We start from the raw sequence: 27,000 nt of genomic DNA on the forward strand, positions 1-27,000 counted from the left end.
CAGAGAATGGGCTGGATGGGACAGAACAATGACTAATGAAGGCTGAGGCCTGGAGGTCATGAGAACATAGGATATATTGCAGGGAATATTCCCAACTGCACAATTTAGAAAAGTTAGTGTTGGTGGGAAAGATTCATATGGCACACGCTGTGAAGCAGTCACTGAAATGATGGATGTCATGTGTGGCAGTGTGCTCATCAACAGAGTGTCCACTTGTTTCTTGGCCACAGTTGTGACTATTCATGCAGACACACAGCTTGTTTGTTGTCATGCCCACACAGAATGCAGCACAGTGGTTGCAGCTTAGCTTGTTGATTGCATGACTGGTTTCACACGTAGCCCTGCCTTTGATGGAATAAGTGGTGTTTGTGACCGGACTGGAGTAGGTGGTGGTGGGAGGATGTACATGACATATCTTGCATCTACTACAGTGGTACGAGCCATGAGATAAGGGGTTGCCGCCACCACCACCACCACCACCACCACCACCACCACCACCACCACCAACCAGTCGCCATTCCCATCATGCACTGTAGCTGCTGCTTGCAGTGTTGCCTCAGTTGCCTGACACTGCAGTCATGTGTGTGTGAGTTGCATTTACACCAGTGTGTATGTGTGTGATTGTCATTTAATTCCGATGAAGGCCTTAGAGGATGAAAGCTATATTTTGACAGTCTTTTTTGTTCCTAACTGTGACTCCACATCTCTGCTATATAGTGAGCAGCAACTTTCACAATATTGTTGAATGATTACAAGAATCATCCTCATAGCGACTTGTCCCAACATTATTTGAATTATATAAATGTGGGGTGTCTGCTATTTTGGACATGTCTGAAATAACAGACACCATACAGAATCCACAGCTGTTATAAATTACACGTAAATTGAAGGTGGAGAGGGGTATAAAGGAAAGGAAAGGAAAGGAAACAGATCACAGCTATCAGCTTCATTTGGACATTACACACAATTGGCAGTGACAAGTGAAAATGTATACCTGACAGGGATTCAGACTCAGAATCTCCTACTTCCTAGGTAGGTGCGGTAACCACTGCGCCATCCTGGACACAGTATTATCGCAACTGCATGGACAATATTGCCTTGCCTCAAAGTCGATCCACACTCCCAGCAAGCGCCACCTATCCACAGCTCCTGTCCATGTCCGAAAGAGCAGGCACCACACATTCATATAATTTCATAGGCCTAGCTAGGCAATGAATCCACCTCCTTCAGAGCGGATCCACAAATACGTCTGACCTCCTGTGCAAATCTCAGAAAAGTGAATATTGAGAAAATAGACAAGGGCTGTGGATAGATGGCGCCCAATTTGAGTGTGGATCAGCTATGAGGCAAGCCGAGATAATCCATGCAGTTGCAATAACACTGTGACCCGGATGACGCAGTGATTACCACATCTACGTAGCAAACAGGAGATCCTAAGTTCAAAGCACAGTCTGGTATATACACACATAAAAAAATGTTTTTCATCACCTCTGTTCAGAGTGTTCCAGAACCTGTAGAGAAATTGGAATAGTGATCAACATAAACATCATTTCCACCGTTTTATTACTCACGAAAACCACGCATTACATGTTGTACCACCATACAGCAAGACATTCAGAGGTGGTAGTCCAGATTGCTGTACACACCGGTACCTCTAATTCCTTATAGAGCATCCTCTTGAATTGACGCATGCCTGTATTCGTCGTAACATACTATCCTCAAGTTCAACAAGACACTGTTGGTGCAGATTGTCCCACTCCTCTATGGCAATTCAGAGTGGATCCCTCAGAGTGGTTGGTGGGTCACATTGTCCATAAACAGCCCTTTTCAATCTATCCCAGGCATGTTCGATAGGGTTAAGGTCTGGAGAACATGCTGGACACACTAATCAAGTGATGTCGTTACCTGAAGGAAGTCAATCACAAGAAGTGCATGATGAGGCACAGATGCCTCTCCAATATGCTGTTGATATGGTTGCCCTCTCGGTCGGAGGATGGCATTCACGTATCATACAGCCATTACGGCGGCTTCCATGACCACCAGCGGTGTATGTCAGCCCCACATAAGACACCCCAGAACAGAGGGGAACCTCCACCTTGCTGCACTTGATTGACAGTGTGTCTACGGCGTTCAGCCTGACCGGGTTGCCTCCTAACACATCTCAGACGACTGTCTGGTTGAAGGCATACTGTTATAACATCAAGTTGAACACATATATTTCAAAGCGACACAACACATATAAGTCACTGAGTAAGTTGACTTAGCAAGGCATGTGAACAAGGTAACATTCGAATGAACACTGAGTCCAAGTCTAGCGGCCGCTGCCTGGCTGGCCGATTAGGTTGCACGGCTGCTGCATGGCTGGCAGACAGCGCCGCATGTAGAGGACACGCGTAATTGTGCGGCGGCACTTTGAATGATCGGTGAGTCACAACACTTTTCCCCCCCTTTGAAATTTTTTCACTGGTCTTGATGGAGGTGGCCTGGAGATTGCTAACGTGCATAGGCATTGTTTGACTCGCCGTAAAGTCTCGAGGAGGAGGCTTCCCGTACAGACAGAAGTGTCCCCGATGATAACAGGTCGAGATGACGGGAGACGTAGGGGTTGAATCTGCTATGGCCCCGTGCACCAATCTGCCCATTGTGGCAAGTCCAGTTGATATAACAGGAGACATGGGCGATGTGTCGGCATCCGTAGGAGAAGGAGGCGAGTAGATCGACTCCGACAGTAGATGGTCATCTGGTTCCTGCATGGGAACATCTCCTGGTGGCGTCCGTTCTTGTACTGGCACCGAGATGATGGTGAGAGGGCTGTGTTGTGAGTAATGAGAGATGCCAAGATCCTGAGCGTCAGGTAGAGCCGAAGGTGGTGTAGCGGCATTCAGAACAGGCGTTGCCGGCACACGAGGCCGAAGCTGGTCCGAATGACGCATTGCAACACCCGTGTCCCATATGGATTTCATTTGGGCGTCGGCCATCGTGTCGTAAGATGCGACCCGGACTCCATTTTGGTCGCCTGCCATATCGCCGTACCCAGACTAGATCGGCGGCGGTGAACCGGCCAAGCAAAGGCACCCGCGGCCGTGAGGTGGAAGGCTGCAGAAGATGAAGTAGCGTGCGGGGCTGTCGGCCATGTAAGAGCTCAGCCGGGCTGTGGTCGCCCATGGGGGTGAAACGGTAAGAAGCCAGAAACTGGAGAAGCACATCATCATCAGCAGAAGAAGTCAGGACTTTCCGCATCTGAGCCTTAAATGTGCGGACCAGTCGTTCAGCCTCACCGTTTAATTGTGGATGGAACGGAGGGGCCGTGACATGCATAACGCCGTGACAAGCACAAAAATCCGCAAATTTGGAAGAGGCAAATTGTGGACCATTATCAGTAACAAGAGTAGAGGGAAGGCCTTCCAAAGAAAAAATGCAGGCGAGAGCACTTGTGATTGCCAAGGTGGTAGGCGACATGCAACGGACAACGAAAGGAAAGTTAGAGTAGGCGTCAATTACGAGGAGCCAATAAGTACCTAAAAAAAGGTGCCGCGAAGTCAGCATGAATGCGCTCCCAGGGCGTCTCAGGCGAAGGCGACGGTGACAAAGATGACTTCGGGGAATGCGGCCTGTGACGCACAAGGGCCGCAGGCAGCGACCATGTGAGCTATTTCAGAGTCGATGCCAGGCCAATACACATGGCGGCGCGCCACAGATTTTGTGCGAGAGACACCCAAGTGCCCTTGGTGAAGGAGGCGCAAGACCGAAGCATGCAAAGATGCAGGTACCACAACACGCGGCGAAGCATTGTCAGTGGAAAGGAGGATAACACCATCCTTAGCCGTGAGGTGGTAGCGCAAAGCGTAGTAGTGGTCAGAAATCTTAGCGGATGGACAATCTGGCCAACCCTTCTGAATACAGCGTAGAACCCGGGAGAGGGTAGGATCAGAAACCGTAGCAGCCGCCAGCAGGTCCCCGGTGATGGGGAATCCGTCCACAACCCACTGCTCGGCAACATCCAGGTGGAAACACAAAAGTTCGTCCCTATCGAATGTCAGATAAGGACCCATGGGAAGGCGAGACAGTGCATCAGCATTCACATGTTGAGCCTTCGGCCGGAAATGAATCTCATAATTGAAACGAGACAAGTAAAGAGCCCAACACTGGAGGCGGTGTGCAGCCTTGTTGGGAAGTGACGATGATGAATGAAACAAGGAAACAAGTTGTTTGTGATCCGTAACAAGATGAAACTTGGATCCATAGAGAAAAACACCAAACTTATGAAGAGCATAAATAATGGCGAAAGCTTCTTTTTCAATTTGAGAATACTTTTGTTGGGCATCCGTGAGTGTTTTGGAGGCATAAGCAATGGGTTGTTCAGAGCCGTCAGAAAAATGGTGCGCAAGGACTGCACTGACCCCGTATTGAGAGGCGTCTGTGGCAAGAACAAGATGTTGGCCAGGTCGATAAGTAGCCAGGCACGGGGCCTGTTTCAGCATAGTCTTCAATTTCTGGAAAGCCGCATCGCATCACGCGGACCAGAGAAAAGGCACATTTTTTATGCAACAGGTGATGCAACAGCTGAGCCACCGAAGCAGCAGATGGTAAAAACTTGTGATAGTATGCTATTTTCCCCAAGAAAGCCTGCAGTTCCTTAACAGATGAAGGGCGAGGAAGGGCGTCGCCGTGACAGTTTGCTGAAGTGGACGAATACCATCCCCAGAGAGTTGGAACCCCAAGTACGTAATAGATGCCTGAAAAAACTGCGATTTCTGAAGATTACACTTAAGACTGGCGGTCTGTAAGACATGAAAAAGTGTGCGGAGATTCTGAAGATGTTCGTCAGTGGTGGAGCCAGTGACAACAATGTTGTCATGTAATTGATACACCCAGGGACAGGGAGCAATAATTGTTCCAAAAATCGCTGAAAGAGAGCAGGGGCGCTGGCAACCCCGAATGGCAAACGTTGGTATTGATAGAGGCTGAAAGGCGTGTTAAGGACCAGAAACTGCCGGGAAGCAGCATCGAGAGGAAGTTGATGATAAGCTTCTGAAAGGTCAATTTTAGAAAAATACTGGCCTCCAGCAAGTTTAGTAAACAATTCTTCAGGTCGGGGCATACGGTAAGTGTCAATGAGGCATTGCGCATTTACAGTGGCTTTAAAATCGCCACAGAGACGAATATCACCATTGGGCTTAGCAACGGCGACAGGAGAGGACCACTCACTGGAAGTGACAGGAAGCAAGACCCCTGAAGTAGTGAGACGATCCAGCTCCCGTTTTACCCGATCGCGAAGGGCCACAGGAATGGGCTGTGCCCGAAAAAACTTAGGCCGAGCAGTGGGTCTGAGCGTGATATGAGCTTCAAAGTCATTTGCGCCACCTAACCCAGGAGGAAAAAGGGACGAAAATGTCGTCGACAACGAATCCAATTGAGCATAAGGAATAGCATCAGAGACGATATTGACAGAGTCATCTATGGAGAACCCAAAAACGCGAAAGGCATCGAAAGCAAAAAGATTCTCTGCATTACTCTGGTCGACCACAAATATGGGAACAGTGTGAACAACGGATTTGTACGATACCTCAGCATTAAATTGTCCCAAGAGAGAAATCTTCTGTTTATTGTACGTCCATAATTGCCGAGTGACGGATGATAGGACTGGAGAACCCAACTGAAGATACGTCTGAGAATTGATGATAATGGCAGCAGAACCAGTATCCACCTGCATGCGGACATCCCTACCAAGGATTTGGACAGTGAGGAATAACTTCCCTGAAAGGGTAGAAGTGCAATTGACAGACAACACAGAAGCAGAATCAGAGTCATGTTCATGAACATCATGGATGCAATCTGATTTGCAAACGGAAGACACATGACCCTTCTTTTTGCAATTGTGACACACAGCCCAACGTTGGGGACAATCCTCCCATGAACGTTTCGTAAAACACCGCGGACATGAAGGAAGTTGCCAGGGGTTTTGCTGCAGTTTCTTAGAGGGTTGTTTACGGTTAGGCCGAGGCTGCGCGTGGGAGCCTACTGCAGCCACGTCAGCCGGCGGGGACATGCCGCACGCGTTGTCAACAGCACACGGAGGTTGTATTTCTGCAACGTCACCCTAAGCCTCTATTTGCGCCCCAGCGGTGCGAGAAATTTCAAAAGACTGCGTGATGGAGAGGACTTCATCTAGAGTTGGATTTGCCAATTGAAGGGCACGTTGCCTAACTTCTTTGTCGGGCGCCGACCGGTTAATAGCATCGCGTACCATGGAATCGGCATAGGATCCTTTATGAACGTCAGTAACAAATTGACACTTTTGACTGAGGCCGTGAAGTTCAGCCGCCCACGCGTGATAGGATTGATGCGGTTGTTTTTGACAACGATAAAAGGCAACACAAGAGGCTACCACATGCGTTTGCTTTTGAAAATATGCAGACAGAAGTGAGCACATTTCAGCAAAGGACAAAGACACAGGATCTTTCAAAGGAGCCAATTGCGACAACAACCGATACATTTGCGGTGAAATCCACGAAAGGAACAGAGACTTAAATGTTTGTTCGTGCGTGACATGAAATGCCAGGAAGTGCTGTCGAAGACGTTTTTGGTAATCAGACCAATCTTCCGCCGTCTCGTCGTAAGGAGGAAAAGGAGGCATAGACAACGACGAGAAACGGCCCGCATTAGATGCTGCGACGAAATCGCGAATCGCCGATGTTAGAAGCGTTTGCTGTTCAATGAGACCTTGCAATAGTTGCTCGACAGTAGCCATGGAAACCGGTGGGTCAACGACGAAAAGGAAAAATCCCATCCTCGTCGCCAATTGTTATAACGTCAAGTTGAACACATATATTTCAAAACGACACAACACATATAAGTCACTAAGTAAGTTGACTAAGCAAGACATGTGAACAAGGTAACATTCGAATGAACACTGAGTCCAAGTCTAGCGGCCGCTGCATGGCTGGCCGCTTAGGTGGCGTGGCTGCTGCATGGTTGGCAGACAGCGCCGGATGTAGAGGACGCGCATAATTGCGCGGCGGCACTTTGAATGATCAGCGAGTCACAACACATACGTTACACTCACCGGTGAAGAGAACGTGATGCCAATCCTGAGCAGTCGATTCGGCATGTTCTTGGGCCCATCTGTACTGCGCTGCATGGTGTCATGGTTGCAAAGATGGACCTTGCCATGGAAGTCAGGAATGAACTTGTGTTTCATGCAGCCTATTGTGCTCAGTTTGAGTCATAATAAGACATCCTGTAGTTGCACGAAAGGCATTATTCAACAGAGTGGCATTGTTGTCAGGGTTTCATTGCATTAGTAGTCTTTAGGCAGCCTGAGCGAAGCATGTGATTGACAGTTCATATCTCTCTGTATCTCCTCTAAGTCCGAACAACATTGCTTTGGTTCATTCCAAGATGCCTGGACACTTCCCTTGTTGAGAGCCCTTCCTGGCACAAAGTAACCATGCAGACACAATCAAAATGTGGTATTGACTGTCTAAGCATGGCTGAACTACAGACAACATGAGCCCTGTACCTCCTTCCTGGTGGAATAACTGGAACTGATCGGCTGTCGGACCACTTCCACCTAACAGGTACTGCTCATGCCTGGTTGTTTACATCTTTGGGCAGGTTTAGTGACATTTCTGAACAGTCAAAGGGTTTTTTGTCTGTGATACAGTACCCACAGTCAATGTCTATCTTCAGAAGTTCTGGGAACTGGGGTGATGCGAAACATATTTTGACGTATGTGTTTTCACTTGTCGCTGCTGATTCCGCACAATGTCCCAATGCAGCTGACAGCAGTGATCCTTCCCCCTTCCTTTCCATTCCACCCCTCTCAACCTTCAATTTACATATAACCTTCAGATAACTGTTTGGTATTCTTTCCACTGTGCCAACCACTATCTATAAACTACAGTAATATAAATGGCTCATGCCTTACCCGATCTGCACCAAAATGCTATTCTTTCTAAATGCTTGGACATCTGGAGTACCCACTTTTATTTCTGGCCAAGCCTTGCACGTATCATAAATATGGGTGAAATGAGTGATGACAAAGTACATGTCCTTCTCATTTCCTTCTCAGTTGTGCTATCCCATAATCTGAAAAGTGAGTGAGCTGGAATTTCCTTCCTTTTGAAAGAAGTTTTAACATTTTCCAATACAAACTACAATGCTACGAGTACAGTGAAGGCTTATGTAACTGCAGAACTTGGGTTAATCATTCCAAAAAGCAAGGTGTCTTATTTCTCCTGCAGATATCATATACAATAAAACTACATGTTCATCTGTAATCAGTTAGACATCCCAATACCTCGAATGTTACTATGGATTAACAGTATGAATTTTGTGTTTCCACTAGTATCCACCTGTTGTAAAAAAAGTGTAGCACATAAAGCTGAATGTGTTTCTCTTTATGAATACTACACCCTCCTGCTCTGAAATTTTAGGTTCCACTAAGTGCACACAGCTAGAAACTAGACAAGAGATAGTTATGTTCCAGAGAAAAGAAAGACTTAACAGACCTTAAAACATAGCAGTAGCTTACCTCCTCTGTCTTTACTCCCAGAGGATCATATTTGGGATCGCTGAATATCTGTAACAAAGAAATAATGTTAGATATTCATTACTATCATTGAACATGCAGTAAATGCACACATTAAATTCACAACATTACGAAACTCTCAAATGATTTATTGCATAAAGTACTTTTCTCTAAGAGGACGAGGAGAATACACTAATGGCATGTACCAAATTAAAACGTGACTCAATATCAAACACTTCTCTTTAAGTGTAAGTCCAGTGTTTTTATTTATTCAGTCATTCACGAGGAAAAAACTATTTAGCATGTAAGATATATGAAATAAACAAAATCTTCTCAGAATTTAATAAGAATGTGATAATTCCAGTTCCAAAGAAAGCAGGTGCTGACAGGTGTGAATATTACTGAACCATCAGTTAAGAAGTCATGATTGCAAAATAATGTCATGAATGATTTACACACGAATGTAGTGGATTACAAAAGCCAGCTTCGTGGATGTTCATTTTGGTTTCTGGAGAAATGTAGAAACACATGAAGAAATACTGACACAACAACTTATCTCAGCAGGTAAGAAAGGCTTGCCTCTGTTTATAGGACTTTTAGATGTAAGGTGAGCTTTTGATAATGCTGACTGGAAGAAATTCTTTGAACGTTTGAAGGTAGCACAGCTAAAACACGAGGAGCGAAACTTATCTGCAAGTTGTTACGAAATGAGTTTGGTACTGTGAAAGTTAAAGGACATGAAAGGAAGACAGTAGTGGAGAAGTGAGTGTGGTCGAGTTGTAGCTCATCCCCATGTGTTTTGAACTGGACATTGAGCAAGTAGTAAAAGAAACAAAGGAAAGATTTGGTAATGGAATTAACGTTGGGGGAGAAGAAATAAAAACTAAGGTTTGTTGATAACACTGTAATCATATCAAAGACAGATAAAGACTTGAAGAAAAATCGAACAGAACTGACAGGGTCTTGAAAGGAGCTTGTAAGATAAGTATCTAGAAAAATGAAACAAGGGTGATGGAATGACGTGAAATTAAAGAATGTGATGCTGAAAGAGAGAGAGAGAGAGAGAGACTACCTGTAGAAAACGTGTTTTGCTACTTGAATAGAAAACTGACTGATGATGGGCAAAATAGAAAGGTTATAAAATGCAGACTTGCAATTGCGTGGAAATACACTTCCGAAAAAGGAACATTTTGTTAAGACTGAATAAACATTTAGCTGTTAGGCAGTCTTTTCTGAAGGCATTAGTTTGGAGTGTAGCCTTCTACAGATGTGAAACATGGATGATACATAATAAAATGGATGATAATAATGATGGATAGTGACAGAGAATAGAAGCATTTAAAATATACTACTACAGAAAAAGGCTGTAGATTTGATTACTAGTGATTACTGAATCAAATTTGGCACTATCTGACAACAAGAAGAAATCAGTTGACAGGCTCATCAAAAGGCAATAAGAAATAATGCAGCAAGTGTGTGGCTGAGGGTTAAAATTTGTCAAGGGAGAAGACAACTTCAGTAGAGTAATCAGATGAAAATGAATGTAAGTAGCAGCACAGATTTTTTTTCATTAAGTATTATTTATAAGCCACAGGCAAATCAAAGTTTACATCATGCCCCACTGGTCAGCTAAAAACTATGCTGGCCAAAAGTGAATAAACAACCTTTATCTGTCAATGTGTGGTACAGCCTTTTGAGGAATTGTATGTTGTGCACCTGTTTCATCGATAGTGTTCTAAATAGCTGCAAGTCTCTGCAGTTCATAAGAGATATGTCCCTGCAGTTACTGGAAAGAGAGCCAAATGGCCACAATGCAATCCATTTAGTACCACCAAAATGAATGTACTATCCATTCTACAGAAGTAATTACAGATATTCTTAACAGAATACTTTTAGATTGTTAGAGTGATCATTTGTGAAATATAAAATGGCCTGCGTCTTGCCAACTTTAATGCATCTGGTCTTTATCTGTGGTGAAAATTAAAATAGGAAGCCTACAAGGAAAACCAAGAATCCAGAAGGCATGAAGGGCCATGCAATGCAGGCCATTGCTGCCGTTAAGGTCCCATGAAATTCAGCATACAGTGCAGTCAGTCCATCAGTCCGAGCACTTGGTAAAACAGCCACATTAATAAAAACATGAACTGTGCCACAGTTACATGTTTGCTTACATTTGGTACAGTAGATGAGACATTCTTCTCCTGATGGTTGGGAAGTGGTTTGGTAGTTGCAGCTAGATATGTGGGACATTCCATTTTTAAAATCATTAGGGAATTCAATATTCCAAGATATATGGTGTGAAAGGTGTGCTGAAAATACCAAATTTCAGGCATTATCTCTCATTACGGACAATGCAATGGCCAATGGCCTTCACTTAATCACTGAGAGCAGCAGTGTGTGTGTACTGTCAGTGCTAGGAGACAAGCAACATTGTGTGGAATAGCCACAGAAATCAATGTGAGCACTACAAACGTATCTGTTACAACAAAGCAGCAAAATTTGGTATTAATGGGCTATGGCAGCAGACGATCAATGTGAGTGCCTTTGCCAAAAGCACAACATTGCCTGCAGTGGCTCCCTGGGCTCCTGAGGAAATTGGTTGGACCCTAGGTGACTAGAAAACCATAGCCTGGTCAGGTGAGTCCCAATTTTAGTTGGTAAGAACTGATGGCAGGGTTTGAGTGAGGTGCAGACCCTGCAAAACCATGGACCCAAGTTATCAACAAGGTACTGTGTGAGTTGGTGGTGGCTTCATAATGGTGTGGGCAGCATTTACATGGAATGGACTGGGTCCTCTGGTCCAACTGAAATGATCACCGATAGGAAATGATATATCTGGCTACTTTGAGTCCATTTCTAGCTATTCACGGACCTTATGTTCCCAAGCAATGATGTCAGGTCACCAGACCACAATTGTTCATAGCTGGTTTGAAGAACATTATGGACAATCTGAGAAAATAATTTGGCCACCCATATTATCCAACACGAATCCAATTGAACATTTAGGGACATAATCAAGAGGTCAGTTCATGCATGACATCCTGCATCAGCAACTTTTTGCAATTATGTGACAGCATGTTTCAATATTTCTGTAGGGGACTTCCAATGACTTGTTGAGCCCATACCATTTCAAATAAATGGTGACTTTTGATGTTTGGCTCACAGCAGGATGTGAAGCAGTTGCCCAGATATCACCAGTGGCAAGCCAGCTTTACCTACCACACCATCAATGGTAAGGTTGGCAAAGTGCCGATTTCCACACCTTCAATAAACAGTATCATGTTCTGTCCCACATTAGATGCACTTATGTTCATCAGCTTTTGTGGTAAAGTGCTATTCTTTGGCACTGAAGTGTTCTGCAGTGATCAGGCTTTGTGAACAAGTGTTTTGTGTTGCATGTAACAGTGCAGCATGTCTGAAAACGAAATTCACAATTTAAGAGGTTATCTAAGAACACGCTCATTGGCTGTGAAGGTATTGAGCATTAGAAAGGCAATTCCAACCTATGGACAAGATCATGAACATGTGTGCAAAAGTGCCTATCTGGTTTTAGATGTTACAAAAGAGGTGTACAGAACAACTGCTGCACTTTACATTGACCTGTGTATGGTGCTAAGAATTGGGAAGGAGAAGGAAAAAAAGGAAGATGCAAATGACGAAGCAACACCAATTTATTCTCTACTAGAAACTCTGGGCAAGAAAAGCAGTTTTGATAAGTGGGTAACCAAGATCAACACATTCCACAAGTATGCAATGTGCTGACATGTTTATGGTTATTATTAACACAAGGAATAACCGGTTTCAGTAGCACAGAAGTTTAATGGTAGGTCATCTATCGGAAATTGTCTTCACAAGCTTGGTTTTGGTCTCTTTCATTTAAAGACACTGAGAGACTCTGTGGGATCAATGTTTGATACCACACTTGTTAGGGGTTGCAGTTATCGACCACAGCCTGTAATAGTAACACTGGACCCGCGAGTCATGACTAGCGTCGCTCTGCGGCTTGTAACAAGCCTATAGTGAGCACATGTCCACTCTTGCTCAGAACGTCAAATATGAGAGTAGTATAGCCTGCAACCGATAGGAAGCAACCTCTAACAAGGAGCTTATTTCAAGTACAGCATAAGTGATGCCTCTATAGATCTTTGTTTGTAATTATATTCCTACAGAATATGAAGAATCCTGTACCACCAGGTAAGTACAATATGTATTATTTTTTTATCAATGACTACAAATTATTTTAGTCAATGCAGACCCAGACCATGCAGCCAGCTCCTTATCGATGTCACTGATAAACCTGCTGTGATTTATATGTTTCTATTTAGCATTGGCCACCGATCAACACTGGTGACAATCTGTTCGTCATCGTCATAACAGACTGGACAAGACATGGCTTAATGTGCGTTACACATTGACAACAGGATGGCTGGACCACACAGCACAAGGAACATCCAAAGCACAGTTAGACAAGAGTGGCAGAATTGTCATCCTTCTTGCTAGCTCTGCTCATGGCTTCATTCCAACCTGTTTATTGCTGTTCCAGGAATCAAGGCAACTATCATCAGGAAATGAATCCCACAGTTTTTATGGAGTGGTTTTCAGATGCTCTGCTGTGAAATGTTCATCTGAATTCGATAGTAATAATGGACAATGTACCATACCACTCTGCTGTAATGGATAAGACTAACAATGAAGTGGAGGAAATTGAGTTTATGCACTGTGTACAAAGAAACATTCCATGAGATAAAATTGAATTTGGCATGAATAGTTAATGGAACTTATGCTGTAGAAGCCAAAACCTCCACAATGCAAGGTCAACAAATCAGTTAACACTAAAGAGCATAGTGTAATCAAGGCTTCCTCTGCATCATGCTCATTTGAATCCAGCTCATCATATATGGGCCCAGGTGAGAGGTAATGTGGCAAGTGACACCAAGAAGTTTACGCTCATTAAGGTTGAAATGTTGAAAAAAGAGGCCATTGCACACTTCACCCCACAGGATTGATCCTGAATTGTCAGCTATTCCAAGGAGGAAATTCAGGAGACATCGATTTATGAAGGACTGCTGGAAGAACAGATGGAACAGAGTCATTCCAGACAGCTCCAGTGCCAGTTCTAGTTCTGAGGAAGACAGCAATGATTCTTCCCTTGGGGTCACTCAACTTAATCTATAACTGTGAGTAGGTATTAAACATTCATTGATATAACTGCTCTGTTTAGTATTGTCATTTCTTTACTGTCAAAGAATGTTTGCCTGGCAGCTGACTATTGGTCATAACCTAAGATAGGCATTGTGTTATCACTACCGATTGTAAACTATGATTCCCTACACTCGCTCTTCACTAAATTGTCAAATGTCGCAACTTCTTTTAAACACACTATAGTAGTTTACTACCTCTGTGTTTCTTTATTTTTTGCACAGTTCATCTGATAACAGCTTGGTCATAAATTAAAACCGTTAATGATACCATGTGTGTGACATGAGGCTAAAGTATATAATAAAAAATTTATAGGACAGTCACTATTTCCCCAGTTCACTGTGCCGAGTCTGTGTACATCTTAGCTTATTTAATAATCCCCCCCCCCCCCCTTGGAAATTTCTTTGCCACAAACTCACAAATACAGAGACTCACTGACAAGGTAACAGTCCAATGTATTTGCTTCCAACACATTAATCAAAGTTACTGAAGTGCATAGAAGACTGCTACTAATGTAAAGATAACATGCCTTGTTGCCAATGAGGCAAAATTAAAATACATTTACACTTAAGCTTTCGGCCACAGCCTGTATCAGGAAAAGAACTACTTTTCTATAAAAATAAAATTTAATTAAAAATCAAATAGTATATTGCTTTATTACAACAGTTTAAGGCTCAAAGTTTTTGAGAAGTTCGATATACAGCACATAAATCATGTTTTGTACGCTAGTTACAAAATACAATAAGAACAATTGGTTTGAGGATATCAAGATGAAGCTAATTAATAAAGATTATTGTCAAGAATTTAGTGCAGTTTAATTGGAATCACTGTCTTAGAAATAGTACAGATATTTGATGCCCTCACGGGTGTGGAATATGCCAGACTGGTGTCTACCGCTGACTAACTGAAATTATCTCCTGAGCACCCTGAACATTACAGAAATTCCAACTTGTTTTTGATTGAGCCCTTTTCTGACAACAATTATTTTGCGTGATGTTCAGATTCACAACTTCTGAAGCACTGTATTATTGTCTTCTATTAGCGAATTTCACTTAAGTGTCTAAGGCTTCTACAGCCTCAACCTAAGAGGTGTTAGTTGCAGGCCTTTTTCCTTTATCACTGTCAGCTTCAGGCACCTGCTGTGACTTCAGAACACTTTTATAATGTCATATCATTCAGCTCTCCTTCAGTAACCGAATTTCTGCCTATGTTGACCCATTTTAATTTCACTTGAAAAAGCCCTCAGTTCATTGGTAGATGCAGAATTTATCATTTGTACAATTTCAGAACCATCAGCTGTAATCGCATCATCATTTGCATTGCTTTCCATCTCAGTTTCTTCAATCATTTTAGACCATAGTTCACTCATAATACTGTTTTGGTTCTCACTCTTTTCCAAACTGCTCATGTTGTCCAGTTTTTTGTGGCTTGTCAAAATCACATGTTTGTGTTTTGCTGCTTTAGGTTCACTTTTGCTCTATTTGGAAAACATGTTCACTGTACATACAAACATTTTACTGTGCTGTAGTCTGACAGTCATAGAAGTATCTGAATACTAACACAGCATTACGACTTCATTAAATAATTAAAATACCAAAGCACTGATGCAAAAATAAGTACTGTAAACTTAGGTTTAGTGAATGAAGAATCACTGATAGTAGCACAAAGCCAATATTATAACTAGCATATCTTGATGAGAATATAATCAATCTGTTAGGCAAATGATTGTTGCTGAAAATATGTCACACCAAAAGGTTTCAATGTTTCTCGAAGGCATGCAAATGATCAAAGAATACGGGAAAATATCTGGCACATGTTGGACTACTAGATCTGCTGGATTATCATGATCTTAGTGTAACTGATATCAACCTGTGACAGTGAAATTATGACTACATATATTGTTACACCTCTGTTGAAATTCTACTCAGAGCACTCAGCAAAATACTGACAATAATTCAAGTGGAATAACACAATACTACAAAACTACTAAGAGTTACAAACTATGCTAAATTCACTGTAATGCATCCTTTGTACTCCACAGTTACCAAATGACATATTTTCACTTCACATGCAATCCATCTGTAAGATGTAAATACTTATGAAATTCTCAGTTTCTTCTGCTCCTAAAGTTAGTACTGGATCCTCCTTGATAGAATCAGTGGACCCCGAGGCTAAAAATGAGTCTTCCAGATACTGAGAAAAAAAAAAAACCTCTCATTATGTGCATACAACATAGCTCTCCATATTTCAGTATGAAGATCTTCATACTTTTCATTGATTATCGTATCTTATTCAAAGAGTAATTTAATAAAGTTAATTTTCTGACCAGATATTATAGTATCACATGCTGTTGAGCAAATACATCAACTCATCTGGCTGAAAGTGTGTTGATCCATATCTGCAATACAGTACAGCAGTGTTTCTGCATAGCATAGATTTGACCATTTCTTGGTAGGTTTCTCGAGGTATATGGCACTACATCTGCCTAGAATTTAACTCCTGCAAATCCCATGAATTATGGGCTGTTGGTTTCTGAGTTCAGGGTTGGAATGTGTTCCATGGATGCACATCAGTTGAATTTGGTTGCCACACCATGGATGTTCATTCACTGCAATACTATTCAAACCACTGCAGTATCATTCTGGCCTTTTGAAATGGATAGTAACCTACCTGGAAATCTGCATTACCACTATGAAAGACAAAGCATCAATGGAACCATATTGACACAATCCACAGTAATCACAGTGTATTTGGTTACTACTAGAGGTTCAATAGAAGCCCAGGTATATGTTTCCTTTAGCATAATAATACCCCCACAGCCCTGTGTACACAGCACAGTGCATTCACTCTCATGGTGGGCAGTAGCTATAGTGTTGCCTTACCAGTGTATATCCAAATAATGCTGTGCTGCACTGGTCAAAGGTTAGAGGGAGTTAAATTAGGAAACAGTATACTTACAGTAGTAGATGAATTTCGCTACTTTGGTAGCAAAATAACTGATAGGTGTAGAAGTAGAGAGATATAAAATATAGACTGACAAAAACAACAAAAGTGTTTCTGAAGAAGAGAAATTTGTTAACATTGAATACAGACTCAAGTGCCAGAAACTCTTTTCTGAAGGTATTTGTCTGGAGTGTAGCCACATATGGAAGTGAAAGAGGGAGGATAAACAGTTTAGACAAGAAGAGAATAGAAGCATTTGAAATGTGGTACTATGGAAGAATGCTGAGGATTAGATTGGTAGATCACATAACTAATGAACTGGTACTGACTGGTATTGGGGAGAAAAGAAATTTGCAGGACAACTTGACTAAAAAAGGGATTGGTTGACAGGATGCATTCTGAGACATCAAGGGATCACCATCTTAGAACAGGAGGGAAGTGTGCACACGGGGGTGGAGGCATGGGGGGGCGGGGGGGGGGGGGGTGCTAAAAATCAACGGGAGACCAAGAAATAAATACAGTAAGCAAATTCAGAAGGGTGTAAGTTGCATCAGTTCTTCAAAGATGAACAGGGTTACACAGGGCAGAGTAGCCTGGAGAGCTGCATTCAAACCAATGTTTGGACATGCAACCACAACAATTACAACAACAGCTAACACGTACAACACAAGGATAACCAGAGTCATGGAAATTTTACACAAATACTACAGATTACTGTATCATAGGTTAGAATGGCTCTCCATCTATGATCTTTTAACTATATGCAGCCATTACATTCATGATTGTCTTGCTGTAACTCAAGCATAAAACAACACTGATTTGAAAACTTACATTATGCTCAGAGAGTCTCTCATTCAGTTTTAGTCCTGGCTCTTCCTTTATATCATAACATGGATCTTCAATTTTTAATGGATCTTGAAGTAACTGAAAAAGGAAACTAATTACCCACTTAAAGCTTGCGCATAAACTTCTGTAACTACTGTATGACTATTAAGAGGGATTTGTCTTCAACTGCACCTCTCATAAAAAATTACATTGCTGAAAAAGCAACAATCATACAAATACAATAAATTTTCCTTTTGAAGCAGAATGTGCATAAATTTGAAACTCCCTGGCAGATTAACACTGTGTGCAGGACTCGTACTCAGAAGTAAGACCTTTCCCTTTCACAGGCAAGTGCATTTTTGGTAGCACACTTGCCTGCAAAAGGCAGGCAGAGGTCCTAAGTTTCTGATCTTACCTCCATTACACTTCATGATTTGGACTGCTGCATGGACTGTTTATGTATGCTCATGGCAATTTTTTCTATCATCTACACTTCAGTTCCTGTTAGTTGTTTACTTTGTCAAAATCCTACCATCAGTGACAACCAGAACCTCCTGTTCCACCAATTCTGCATTACCACCAGTGCAAGTGATATCCGTACATTAGGACAGAAAAGTAGTGATGAGAACTTTCTCATCATGCAACTATCTAATGAAGGACTCTGCATGTAGTGATTAATAACGAGACAGGGCAGCTACAACACCCTGACATTAACGATACATGATTGCAATACAATACTTTTTTTACAAGAAAATCCTGTGCCAGGAACGAGAATTATCATTCTCCTGAGCTCAAATCCCCACTCTGGAGCTATGCTGACACAGTTTTTCAAATGGATAAATAGGAGGAAATGAAGACATGCAAAGGAGACAGTTGCACATTTCTGAACAGACTGAAAGCAGTGCAACGGACATAACGGTACGTTTATGGTTGAGTAATCACAACAGAGTGTCCATAGCATGGGCACAGATAAACTCTGTCTTATAACAGGGTGTATATGCAGAGAAGGAAAAAAAATCCTGGTTAAAAATACACTCTTCCCAGGGCGAACATACACTTTCACCATGATAAATCCCACGGGACTGTGAAACACACCAATCCTTTCAATGGTTAAGGTTTTAGACACCAGCACCACTTCTTCACAGCACCTTAAGACAGCAAAACCCAGAGAAAATTTTAAAAGAAAGAAAAAAAACGCGCTCTCAGAAATATCTTTGATGTGCAGCAACATGTACACTGCATTTTCACATTTTGTAATTACAAAAGAATAAATTCGAATTCAACCCAAAACAGCATGTTAGTTTCTGAAGCACTAAAATTGTGACACAATTTTGTAAGCCAGTCAGTTATCTCACCACCCGATGACACCAGATATTCAGAGCACAGGACACACGATGTAGTCAGCCAATAGCAACATCACTATTAAGTAGTGCAAATGCACAACCAATAGGTTGACGAAGCCTGGAAGGGCCAAGGAAGAGCAAAGGCCTAATATGCAATGCACGAAAGGAAAGATTGTTTATAATGTATTTAAAACTAGTTGAGACTTTTGACAGTTCAGTACAAAGTGAGTGGAGGGAAGCATAGTTGCCAGCATGGAAGATTGCTGTAGGCGAAGAAAACGTCAGGAATGCTTGGCACATAACCAGTCAGCTGCGCTGGCTGGTCGATCTGAGCCAAACTTCAGAAGTTGCAACTAATTTTAAATGCACTATAATGTAAACTGTGTGTGATCCAGAGAACACTGGATGTAGGGACCAACTGAATGAGGCCCTGCAGTTGTTAACACCTCACATTCTGCAGGATGGAGTTTGCTCCATCTGTCCATCTTCCTTTAGATTTTCCACATAGAAAAAAATGTAGAAATGAAAAGAGTAAAAAATATTTAATGAAGGAAAACATAGAAATGAAAAAGAGTGAAGAAAATTTAATCAAGGCAAACAGAGTCGATATGCAGCTTGGGTAAATACCTTGATAACAAGGATAATGAAACAAATTGAAGTATATGACATTGTAAGGGTTTATGGAAATATAGAAGAGAGAACAAAGGACAGAAGCCTATTATGGAGCTTAATTTTAATAATAGATTATACTTAGGCGGAAAATACAAAAACTGCCAGATTGTTGCACATGTGGATATTATATAGTATCATGTTGATTCAGTTGGTGATATGAATCAGAAGTGTGTTGGGAAGTGTCAACATTCACTTTGCGTTTCCTGATATTCTGGAGTATTTTCAAGGAAAAGCATTCATATCTTGAATCATACTTCATCATCATTTTCACAGGATATAATGAATTCTCATTCTTGCTCTGCCCACTAAGCACACCTCCCATGAGAATGACAACTGATTCAGTCAAAGAAATATCTGTGGTTAGTTTACTAATCAAAACAACTGGTCAAATAGGTAGGAAATGACTGATCAAGTACAGGGCTTTGCAGCAACTATCATGCATCACTTTATACATACATCAACACAATCACACATACATCTTATTTTTGTTTGTATATACATGGGTGTTCTAAAAGTAATGCCTCAATTTTTTTTATTCTGTTCTCAGTATCAGTTGAGGTACTACATGTCATACATGTTACTCGACTGAGTAATGTGCACAATATGAAATACCTCAATTGGCTTTGTCGCTCCACTGACCCAAATTCAAACCATCTGCTGCTAGAGGGCTCTGGATTATAGCACATAACATGAACATGTGTTACTTAACTGTGTTGGTGCATGAGGAGCAGTGTACTGTGATCAGGTTTTGAATTCAAAGAGTGTTCATACATGCCGCACCCTTTCCTTCAGCATGACAATGCCCGACTACACATTAGCGCTGCAACATCTGCAACAATCTGGCAGCTTGGGTTCACTGTAATCGATGATCCTCCATACAGTCCCGACTTGACCCATCCAATTTCATTTGTTTCCTAATCTAAACAATACCTTCATGGACTTTGATTAGATAGTGACTGAAGCAGTGAGAGCAGAGGTGAGGTTGTGGTTCTGTCAACAAAGTCAAACATACAAGATGTAAAAGTTAACAAAGCTTGTTTATTTGAAAAGTGTTGACACTACTTACATAAAAATGTGGAGGCATTACTTTTCAGCATGCCCTTGTACAAGATAATAATTCTACTAATGTATATACTAAAACTACTGTTCCTGTACGAAGACAATCCTTCAATCCATATAGAGCAATGCCTAAAAAATACTATATTTAGTCTTCAATGCCATATTTGACGCAAGTGGGCAAATGATGATATTGTGTCAGTCATCATTACAAGCATTACTGAACAAACTTTGACACTAATACATAGCTATATTGCTTACCTCTTCCATTACATTCCCCACAACTGTGAAGATCCTACTCAATCACAAAAATACTAGAATTACCTCTTGATTCCCAGTCTCCTGCCATTCTTCCTTTATTTTCACACTGGAGTGGTATACCTGGACCTGTGGTAAGAGCAAAACAAAGCAAAACGAGTGCAGTTAAACAGTCATAATCTCCACACACTGTTAAGAACTTTCACATCTTTGAAGTCAAATTGAAGTAACTGTCAAGATTAATAAATGTCACAACTATCATTTTATTGCCAGTTCTCGGTATATGTTCTTTTGTGTGACAGTAATTCTGGTTGATGGAAAACTGATTTGTCATATTTCAATTAGAATGAAATTAACATTATGAGAATCACAACATTATTTTCAACATCTTCGTCACTACAGAACTATTCTACAATTAATTTCTGAGTGATGAAACAGCCAAGGTTGTTTCTTTAATACAGCACTGAGTTACTGAAAAACAGGTATTCTTACACAATGGAAGTAGTGCAAAAGATAAATGTCATGTGTATCTTGGTTTCTGTGGTTATTCCAAATGGGAGTGGCATAAGATTATTATCACAGAAATTACAGGTTTTATAGTATCACAAATTATTCAACTTGCTCACAATGCACTATCTATAGTAGATGCATTACCATTTAAAGAATGAAAATGGGCAAGATAATCCTCGAATTTTCAGAAAAACTAATAGAAGTTAAATACAAAGAAGAGAAGTGAAATAAAATCAAGGCGAAAAGGTTGAAAGCTGGACAACATAGTTCTCTACACTGTTATTCTTAGGCCAGACTTATAATGAATGTAAAGTCTAGCTTGACTCAATGCAGACTGTCTGCTATGTTGTCAACATATACAGCTAATCTGCCGACATTTTTTTGCAAAGCCAATTTATGGAGCATGTTCTTACATTTGTACTGTCACCAGTCTGTGGAAACATTCAAGAAGAGAGAGGCAAAGGAAGCAACAAGTCTTTTACAATGCAACCAAAAGTTTGATCCAAACTTCAAGTTACATTGTTTACAACAAAAATTCCTTAATATTTGTGTAACATCCTCACAATTCTACAAATGTCATTTGTCATGAACTGATGTATGTAGAAGAGATATTTACAAAAAGAACATCAATACTGAACGTACAACCTCTTACTTTTGCCATAAGTTTGCTACCATCAAATATATACACTCTGGAATATATCAGGGTGCATGTACACAGTATCAGAAAAATAAATTAATGTATACTACAGAATTTTCTGTTACTGATCTTATTGAGGCTTAGTTTACATATTCAGAGAGAAGTGCTACTGCAAGACATTATTATATGAAACTAACTTCTTAAATCAATGTTCACAGTAAATATCTCTTCAAACTTCTTTCAAGGTAACAATTAGATATCTTGACTGAGCACTGGTAGACCGATTATCATTAACACAGCAGCAATACAAGCCCTAAGAAATTATCAATGGATGACTTCACCAACAATATGCAAATATTAGAAAAATAAAAACTGAAGAACTATCAGGATCTACAGAAAAAAAGTTTTGAGTGCGGTTAACACCTGTAGACATATTAAAAATCTGAAAATACTGGACTACAGTAGGAAAACAAGGGTTTTCATCAGTTGCACAAAGGTAAATATGGAAAAATATTGTTATAAAAACATTTATTGGCATTTACAAACCACAATTAGACTATCACCTTTCTATTTAACACAGGCCTTAGGCTGTGCTATAACTATATAACTGCTACAGGTGTAGTATAGAACTCAATCCACATCACTGCTTTCCTTAAGTGACCAGCATCTCCACTAGCCCTATGCTGGCATAGCAAAAAGACAGTTCAAGCCACCACTCAACTAGTGACATCAACAAAACAGACAAACACACTCTAGAATAGGAACACACAAACACAACTCCAAGGTACCACCTATGTAACATATGATACACTTGAAAAAACTACACTTATAGTTCGTATTGTTCACTAGACCTGTAATTATTTTTCAGTTCCAGAAAACATTTACTGTTAATACTGAAATTACAATTTCTATTCAATGCACTGTTTTGTTGTTGTGATCAGTCTTAAACCTTGTTTGACGCAGCTCTCCCCAGTAGTCCATTTCTGCAGCTACTGCAGTTGCCCCTGCTTACTGAAGTCAATCCTTTGTCTCTCTCTACTTTTTTATCCCAAACCTCTTTTAGTCAAATTGTGGATTAAATTTTAACCACTTACTCATAATTAGCTCTCGGATCTCCCTATAAAAATCTTCAGCATTCTCCTGTAGCACAACATATGAAAAGCATCTATTGTCTTCAAGTCTAGTTATTGCCCACTTTTCAAGTATAGAATGTAATAATGCATTACCTGACCCTGCTATATTTTGAAATTACATTGCTGATATTCATTACAATGTCATCTTCATTCTTGCATTGTAGATTAAAGATGACACTTAAAGGAAATGTATCAGTTCAGATTAAATCTGCCTTTAAGCAAACATACAACCACTGCCAGTGCATTAAGAATATGCTTAAATTTATTAAATTGATCTGTAGCAAAGCTGAAGGTCTAGGTTAGTGTGAAAGGGACAGTATGGATCAAAGTTGCCATAGCAGTGTTGAACCATTTGTTTAATTCCGTACTAACAGTCAACACACTGGGTGATGGCAGTGTGGACACTTACTGAAATACTGTGCTTACTGGAACTGACATCCAGCCAATCACTCGTGAACTATTTTGTCATAATAGCTTAATTTTATACAAAGATGTTATCACTGGCAATAAGCAGTGGATTACAAATTTGCCTACATTTACAAAAATTAAATTTAAAACCTCCCCTGCATCATTTGTGAATTTTAACACATATTACAATTTATGCATAGTGCTACAAAAGATGTGTGTGACCTCGAAAACTCACTGGATATTTTACTGCATACTTTCAGCAATACAACATGAATTCTGTTTATTCACAGAACATATCACACACCGAAATTAATGAAACTACAGTAATAAAATTACAAAGTAACTACTTACAATGGAGCCTGGTGAACCTGCTGTTTCATTTGTTTCATCTTTTATCCGAATAGTTTTCTGGTGGTCCATTACTGCAGTTATTAGCCCCTGAAAAGCAAGGAACCAGGTACAAAGAGTCACATTCAATTTCCATTATTAATGTGAGATACAGCTCAAAGGCAGTATTTTCAGTCCATTACTGGCTGCAGCAGATGAACCACTAAACTAGAAAAATTCTACACTACCTGAAGAAAGGAGTCCAATGACATGAACTGATTTACCATTTCCTCATTATGAAGTGTCATACATATAATCTTAAAATGAGAGAAAATCAGTGTTTTGCAAAATCCATCCAACAGAAACAAATGCTACAACTGATTGATGCTGTTTGTTTCTGTCATTTGTTTAAGATACACTAGCTACATAACACTACTGTGAGCATTACTTGATACGTGTCTTGCTTTTTCCCACAGGAACTGTAACTACAGCATTATGAGGAATCAAAGCAACTAATAAATGGAAAATGGATTTTCTACGGAAAATCAGCTTCTAACATCAACCACAATTTTAAAGTCGAAGAAAGATAAGTTGAAATAAAGACTTCGATCTTTGGGATTCAGTTTGGGACTACCAGAATGCATATGATTATCCAAATGTTATAATCCAGTTCTCATTGATGCAGGTAAGAACAAAATGGAATTTGCAGTTCTTAATCATGTATGTGGCACTTTCAGTACTTAACCTCTAAACTTGGACATTAGTCTGCAGTTTGTCTTCAGTTATTCAGAATCATCTTGACATGTACAAAATGAAAATCTAACTACAAGAGACGTTCAGCATCATTTTATTATATGTTTAATGTGTGTTTTTGACACAGTTGCTCCTGTAAGGCTTTCCTTTTATAAGGCATAACTGAATACCCAGATTAGAGCAAATATTGCAGTGCTGAATTTTTATCCATTCACTTAAAAAAAAAAAAGGAACCACACACACTGCACTTTTTCAAGAACCATCAAAATTATTTTTATCATCATCTATGTTTAATATTCTATTACTAAACATATTTATTGCCTCTCCTCCATCTCAACTGTGAACCCATGGTGAGAATTACATTTAGGCTATATAGCAGCTGTTTCTACACTAGTTACTTCCTTTCTACATCTATTTGCAAAGATGTAGCATTATCCTTACACTAAACATTCATAAATGCATCTTAATAAAAACTGTTGTTGTGCACGATTTCCAGATCAAGTAATAGGATACTAAAATGATTCCAAATAGCCACAACAAATGAATATGTCCAACATTTCTTTTCTGCTGATGCCCCATTCCTGAAATGAAGTAACTATGTGCACTAAACGACTGAACAATACTATCGAAGTTACTCCACTGTAGTACGGACAAGCATCACATTACATCATAACAAACGCTGTTCTTATCCCTCGTCTTTCCTTCACAAAAAAAAAATATTACATCACAACATAAATACAGATTAAGGTAACCAAATAGTGAGAGTGAGAAATTTGCTGTCGTAGGTCGTCCTTCCTACAGAAATTATAAATGACTTATCACTTTCACTGGAGATCACAACATATGGAAACTGTTGAAAAAACGTCGAAAATACAAATAGTCTCTTTTATGAAGTTACAGATTACAGAATATAGATGTAGAGATTTTATCGGATGGGACGAAAATAGCAAGTACTTCACAAGACGCTATGGGCTACAAACAGCACCTGTACTTTTCACAATTGATGTATAGTATACGTAGGGAGTACCTGCGCACAAAGTTGCTGATCTCTGTCCATTTCGAAAAATTACAAGCTTATGGAAAACAAAACGTAAAATTTATTAATACAAACAAATCTTTAGTTTGTAATTTATAAACTGACGTATTCAGAAGAATAATCTGTATGATGTCCTGAAACTGTATTATTTCTAGGGAATAGGGATTGTATTTGATTATTCGATGTTGAATAAATATTATTGTTATTATTATTATTAAGTTGTTTGTTTTGGAAAACATAACATAATAGAAGTATAAACCAAATTCGCACACTAGCCCAAACCATAAACCAATCCACCAACGATAATTTAAATACAGCCCTTTGGATACACAAAATAAATTTCAAATACAAGGCAAAATGCCGTTAAATTAATACAATATTGCAACTATTGTCAGAACATCGTAACAAAATACATGGAAAATGCTTCGTGTGACCCATGCAGTTACAAGAATAATAAATATGTGATTGAATGAAACAACAAGTTTACTGTTACCTTTGCTTATTTATCTCCACGGTTTACATTTGTAATGTGACACAGTCTCCCATTAAACGGCACTGCTGTTAAAAGTTGTTACTTGTTACCGTTTCACAGCTGGAGCGACACTAGCGCTCCAAGCGGCGAGAAGGGAGAACTTCAGATTCGCTTCCGCTGTTCGTACGCTTCCCGGCGGCCCATTTCTGGTTGGACTCACGTGAGAGGTAGCTGATTTTCGGCGAATACTCCGAGGGGCTACAGTTAAATAACGACATAGTTCGAATCCATCAGTTTAGTTATCAGTATAACTGCAAGTAGTGAAAAATGGCAGGAATGTCGTATGAATCTTGTCATAACCTTAGCTTATTAACTCCGGGTACATTTTAGTTGATGTTAGAACGATTATTAGTGTTTAATATTATATGTTTGTAGGTTATCGGTCGCTATGAGAAATATTATCTTCGCAGCTGCGACAGAAAGTACGCTGAACTTCGCCACAGCACTGTTTAAGTAAAATGTTAACAATGTGCGTTTTTAAGTATGAAGTAATATGTAAACTGAGTACTGTAGGTTAAATTCGAAGCTAATTTCTTGTGCCGCTCACATAATAGAATAAAGTCTACAGCCTTGTAATACAACAAAAAATATACGTAATGTGACAGATTCGTTTACTTCTGTGCTGTAAAAGCTAGTCCTATTGGGGAAAGTGTGAGTACGCTAATCCAGGTTTTATGTCAGATTTGGTAACTGCTAGATTTCTCCAGCTACAGCATGTTTATAACATATGAAGACATGCAGATCGAAAAGGTTGACAGTGTTACGTTTCTGGGACTACAACTCGATAATAAATTCAGTTGGAAGGGCATACCACATTTTTTCACTCTATTATTTT

The 27,000-nt window shown here is 40.3% G+C and overlaps 1 protein-coding gene across 2 annotated transcripts in view; it reads right to left on the reverse strand.

The window, feature by feature from the left end:
• Positions 1 to 26,253, reverse strand: part of LOC126426819 (zinc finger protein 70-like) — a 72,199-nt gene extending 45,946 nt beyond the window's left edge. For both annotated transcript variants that reach the window (XM_050088839.1, XM_050088840.1), the window contains exons 1-5: positions 26,127 to 26,253; positions 23,869 to 23,955; positions 20,896 to 20,958; positions 17,507 to 17,599; positions 8,537 to 8,584 (exon numbers count right to left, since the gene is read on the reverse strand). In XM_050088839.1, coding sequence (XP_049944796.1) covers positions 8,537 to 8,584; positions 17,507 to 17,599; positions 20,896 to 20,958; positions 23,869 to 23,937 — 273 coding nt within the window. In that variant the 5' untranslated portion in view covers positions 23,938 to 23,955; positions 26,127 to 26,253. The remainder of the gene's footprint in view (positions 1 to 8,536; positions 8,585 to 17,506; positions 17,600 to 20,895; positions 20,959 to 23,868; positions 23,956 to 26,126) is intronic.
• Positions 26,254 to 27,000: the final 747 nt, after the last annotated feature.

Source organism: Schistocerca serialis, chromosome 11 (assembly GCF_023864345.2).
Source record: "Schistocerca serialis cubense isolate TAMUIC-IGC-003099 chromosome 11, iqSchSeri2.2, whole genome shotgun sequence".
Classification (NCBI taxonomy): domain Eukaryota; kingdom Metazoa; phylum Arthropoda; class Insecta; order Orthoptera; family Acrididae; genus Schistocerca; species Schistocerca serialis.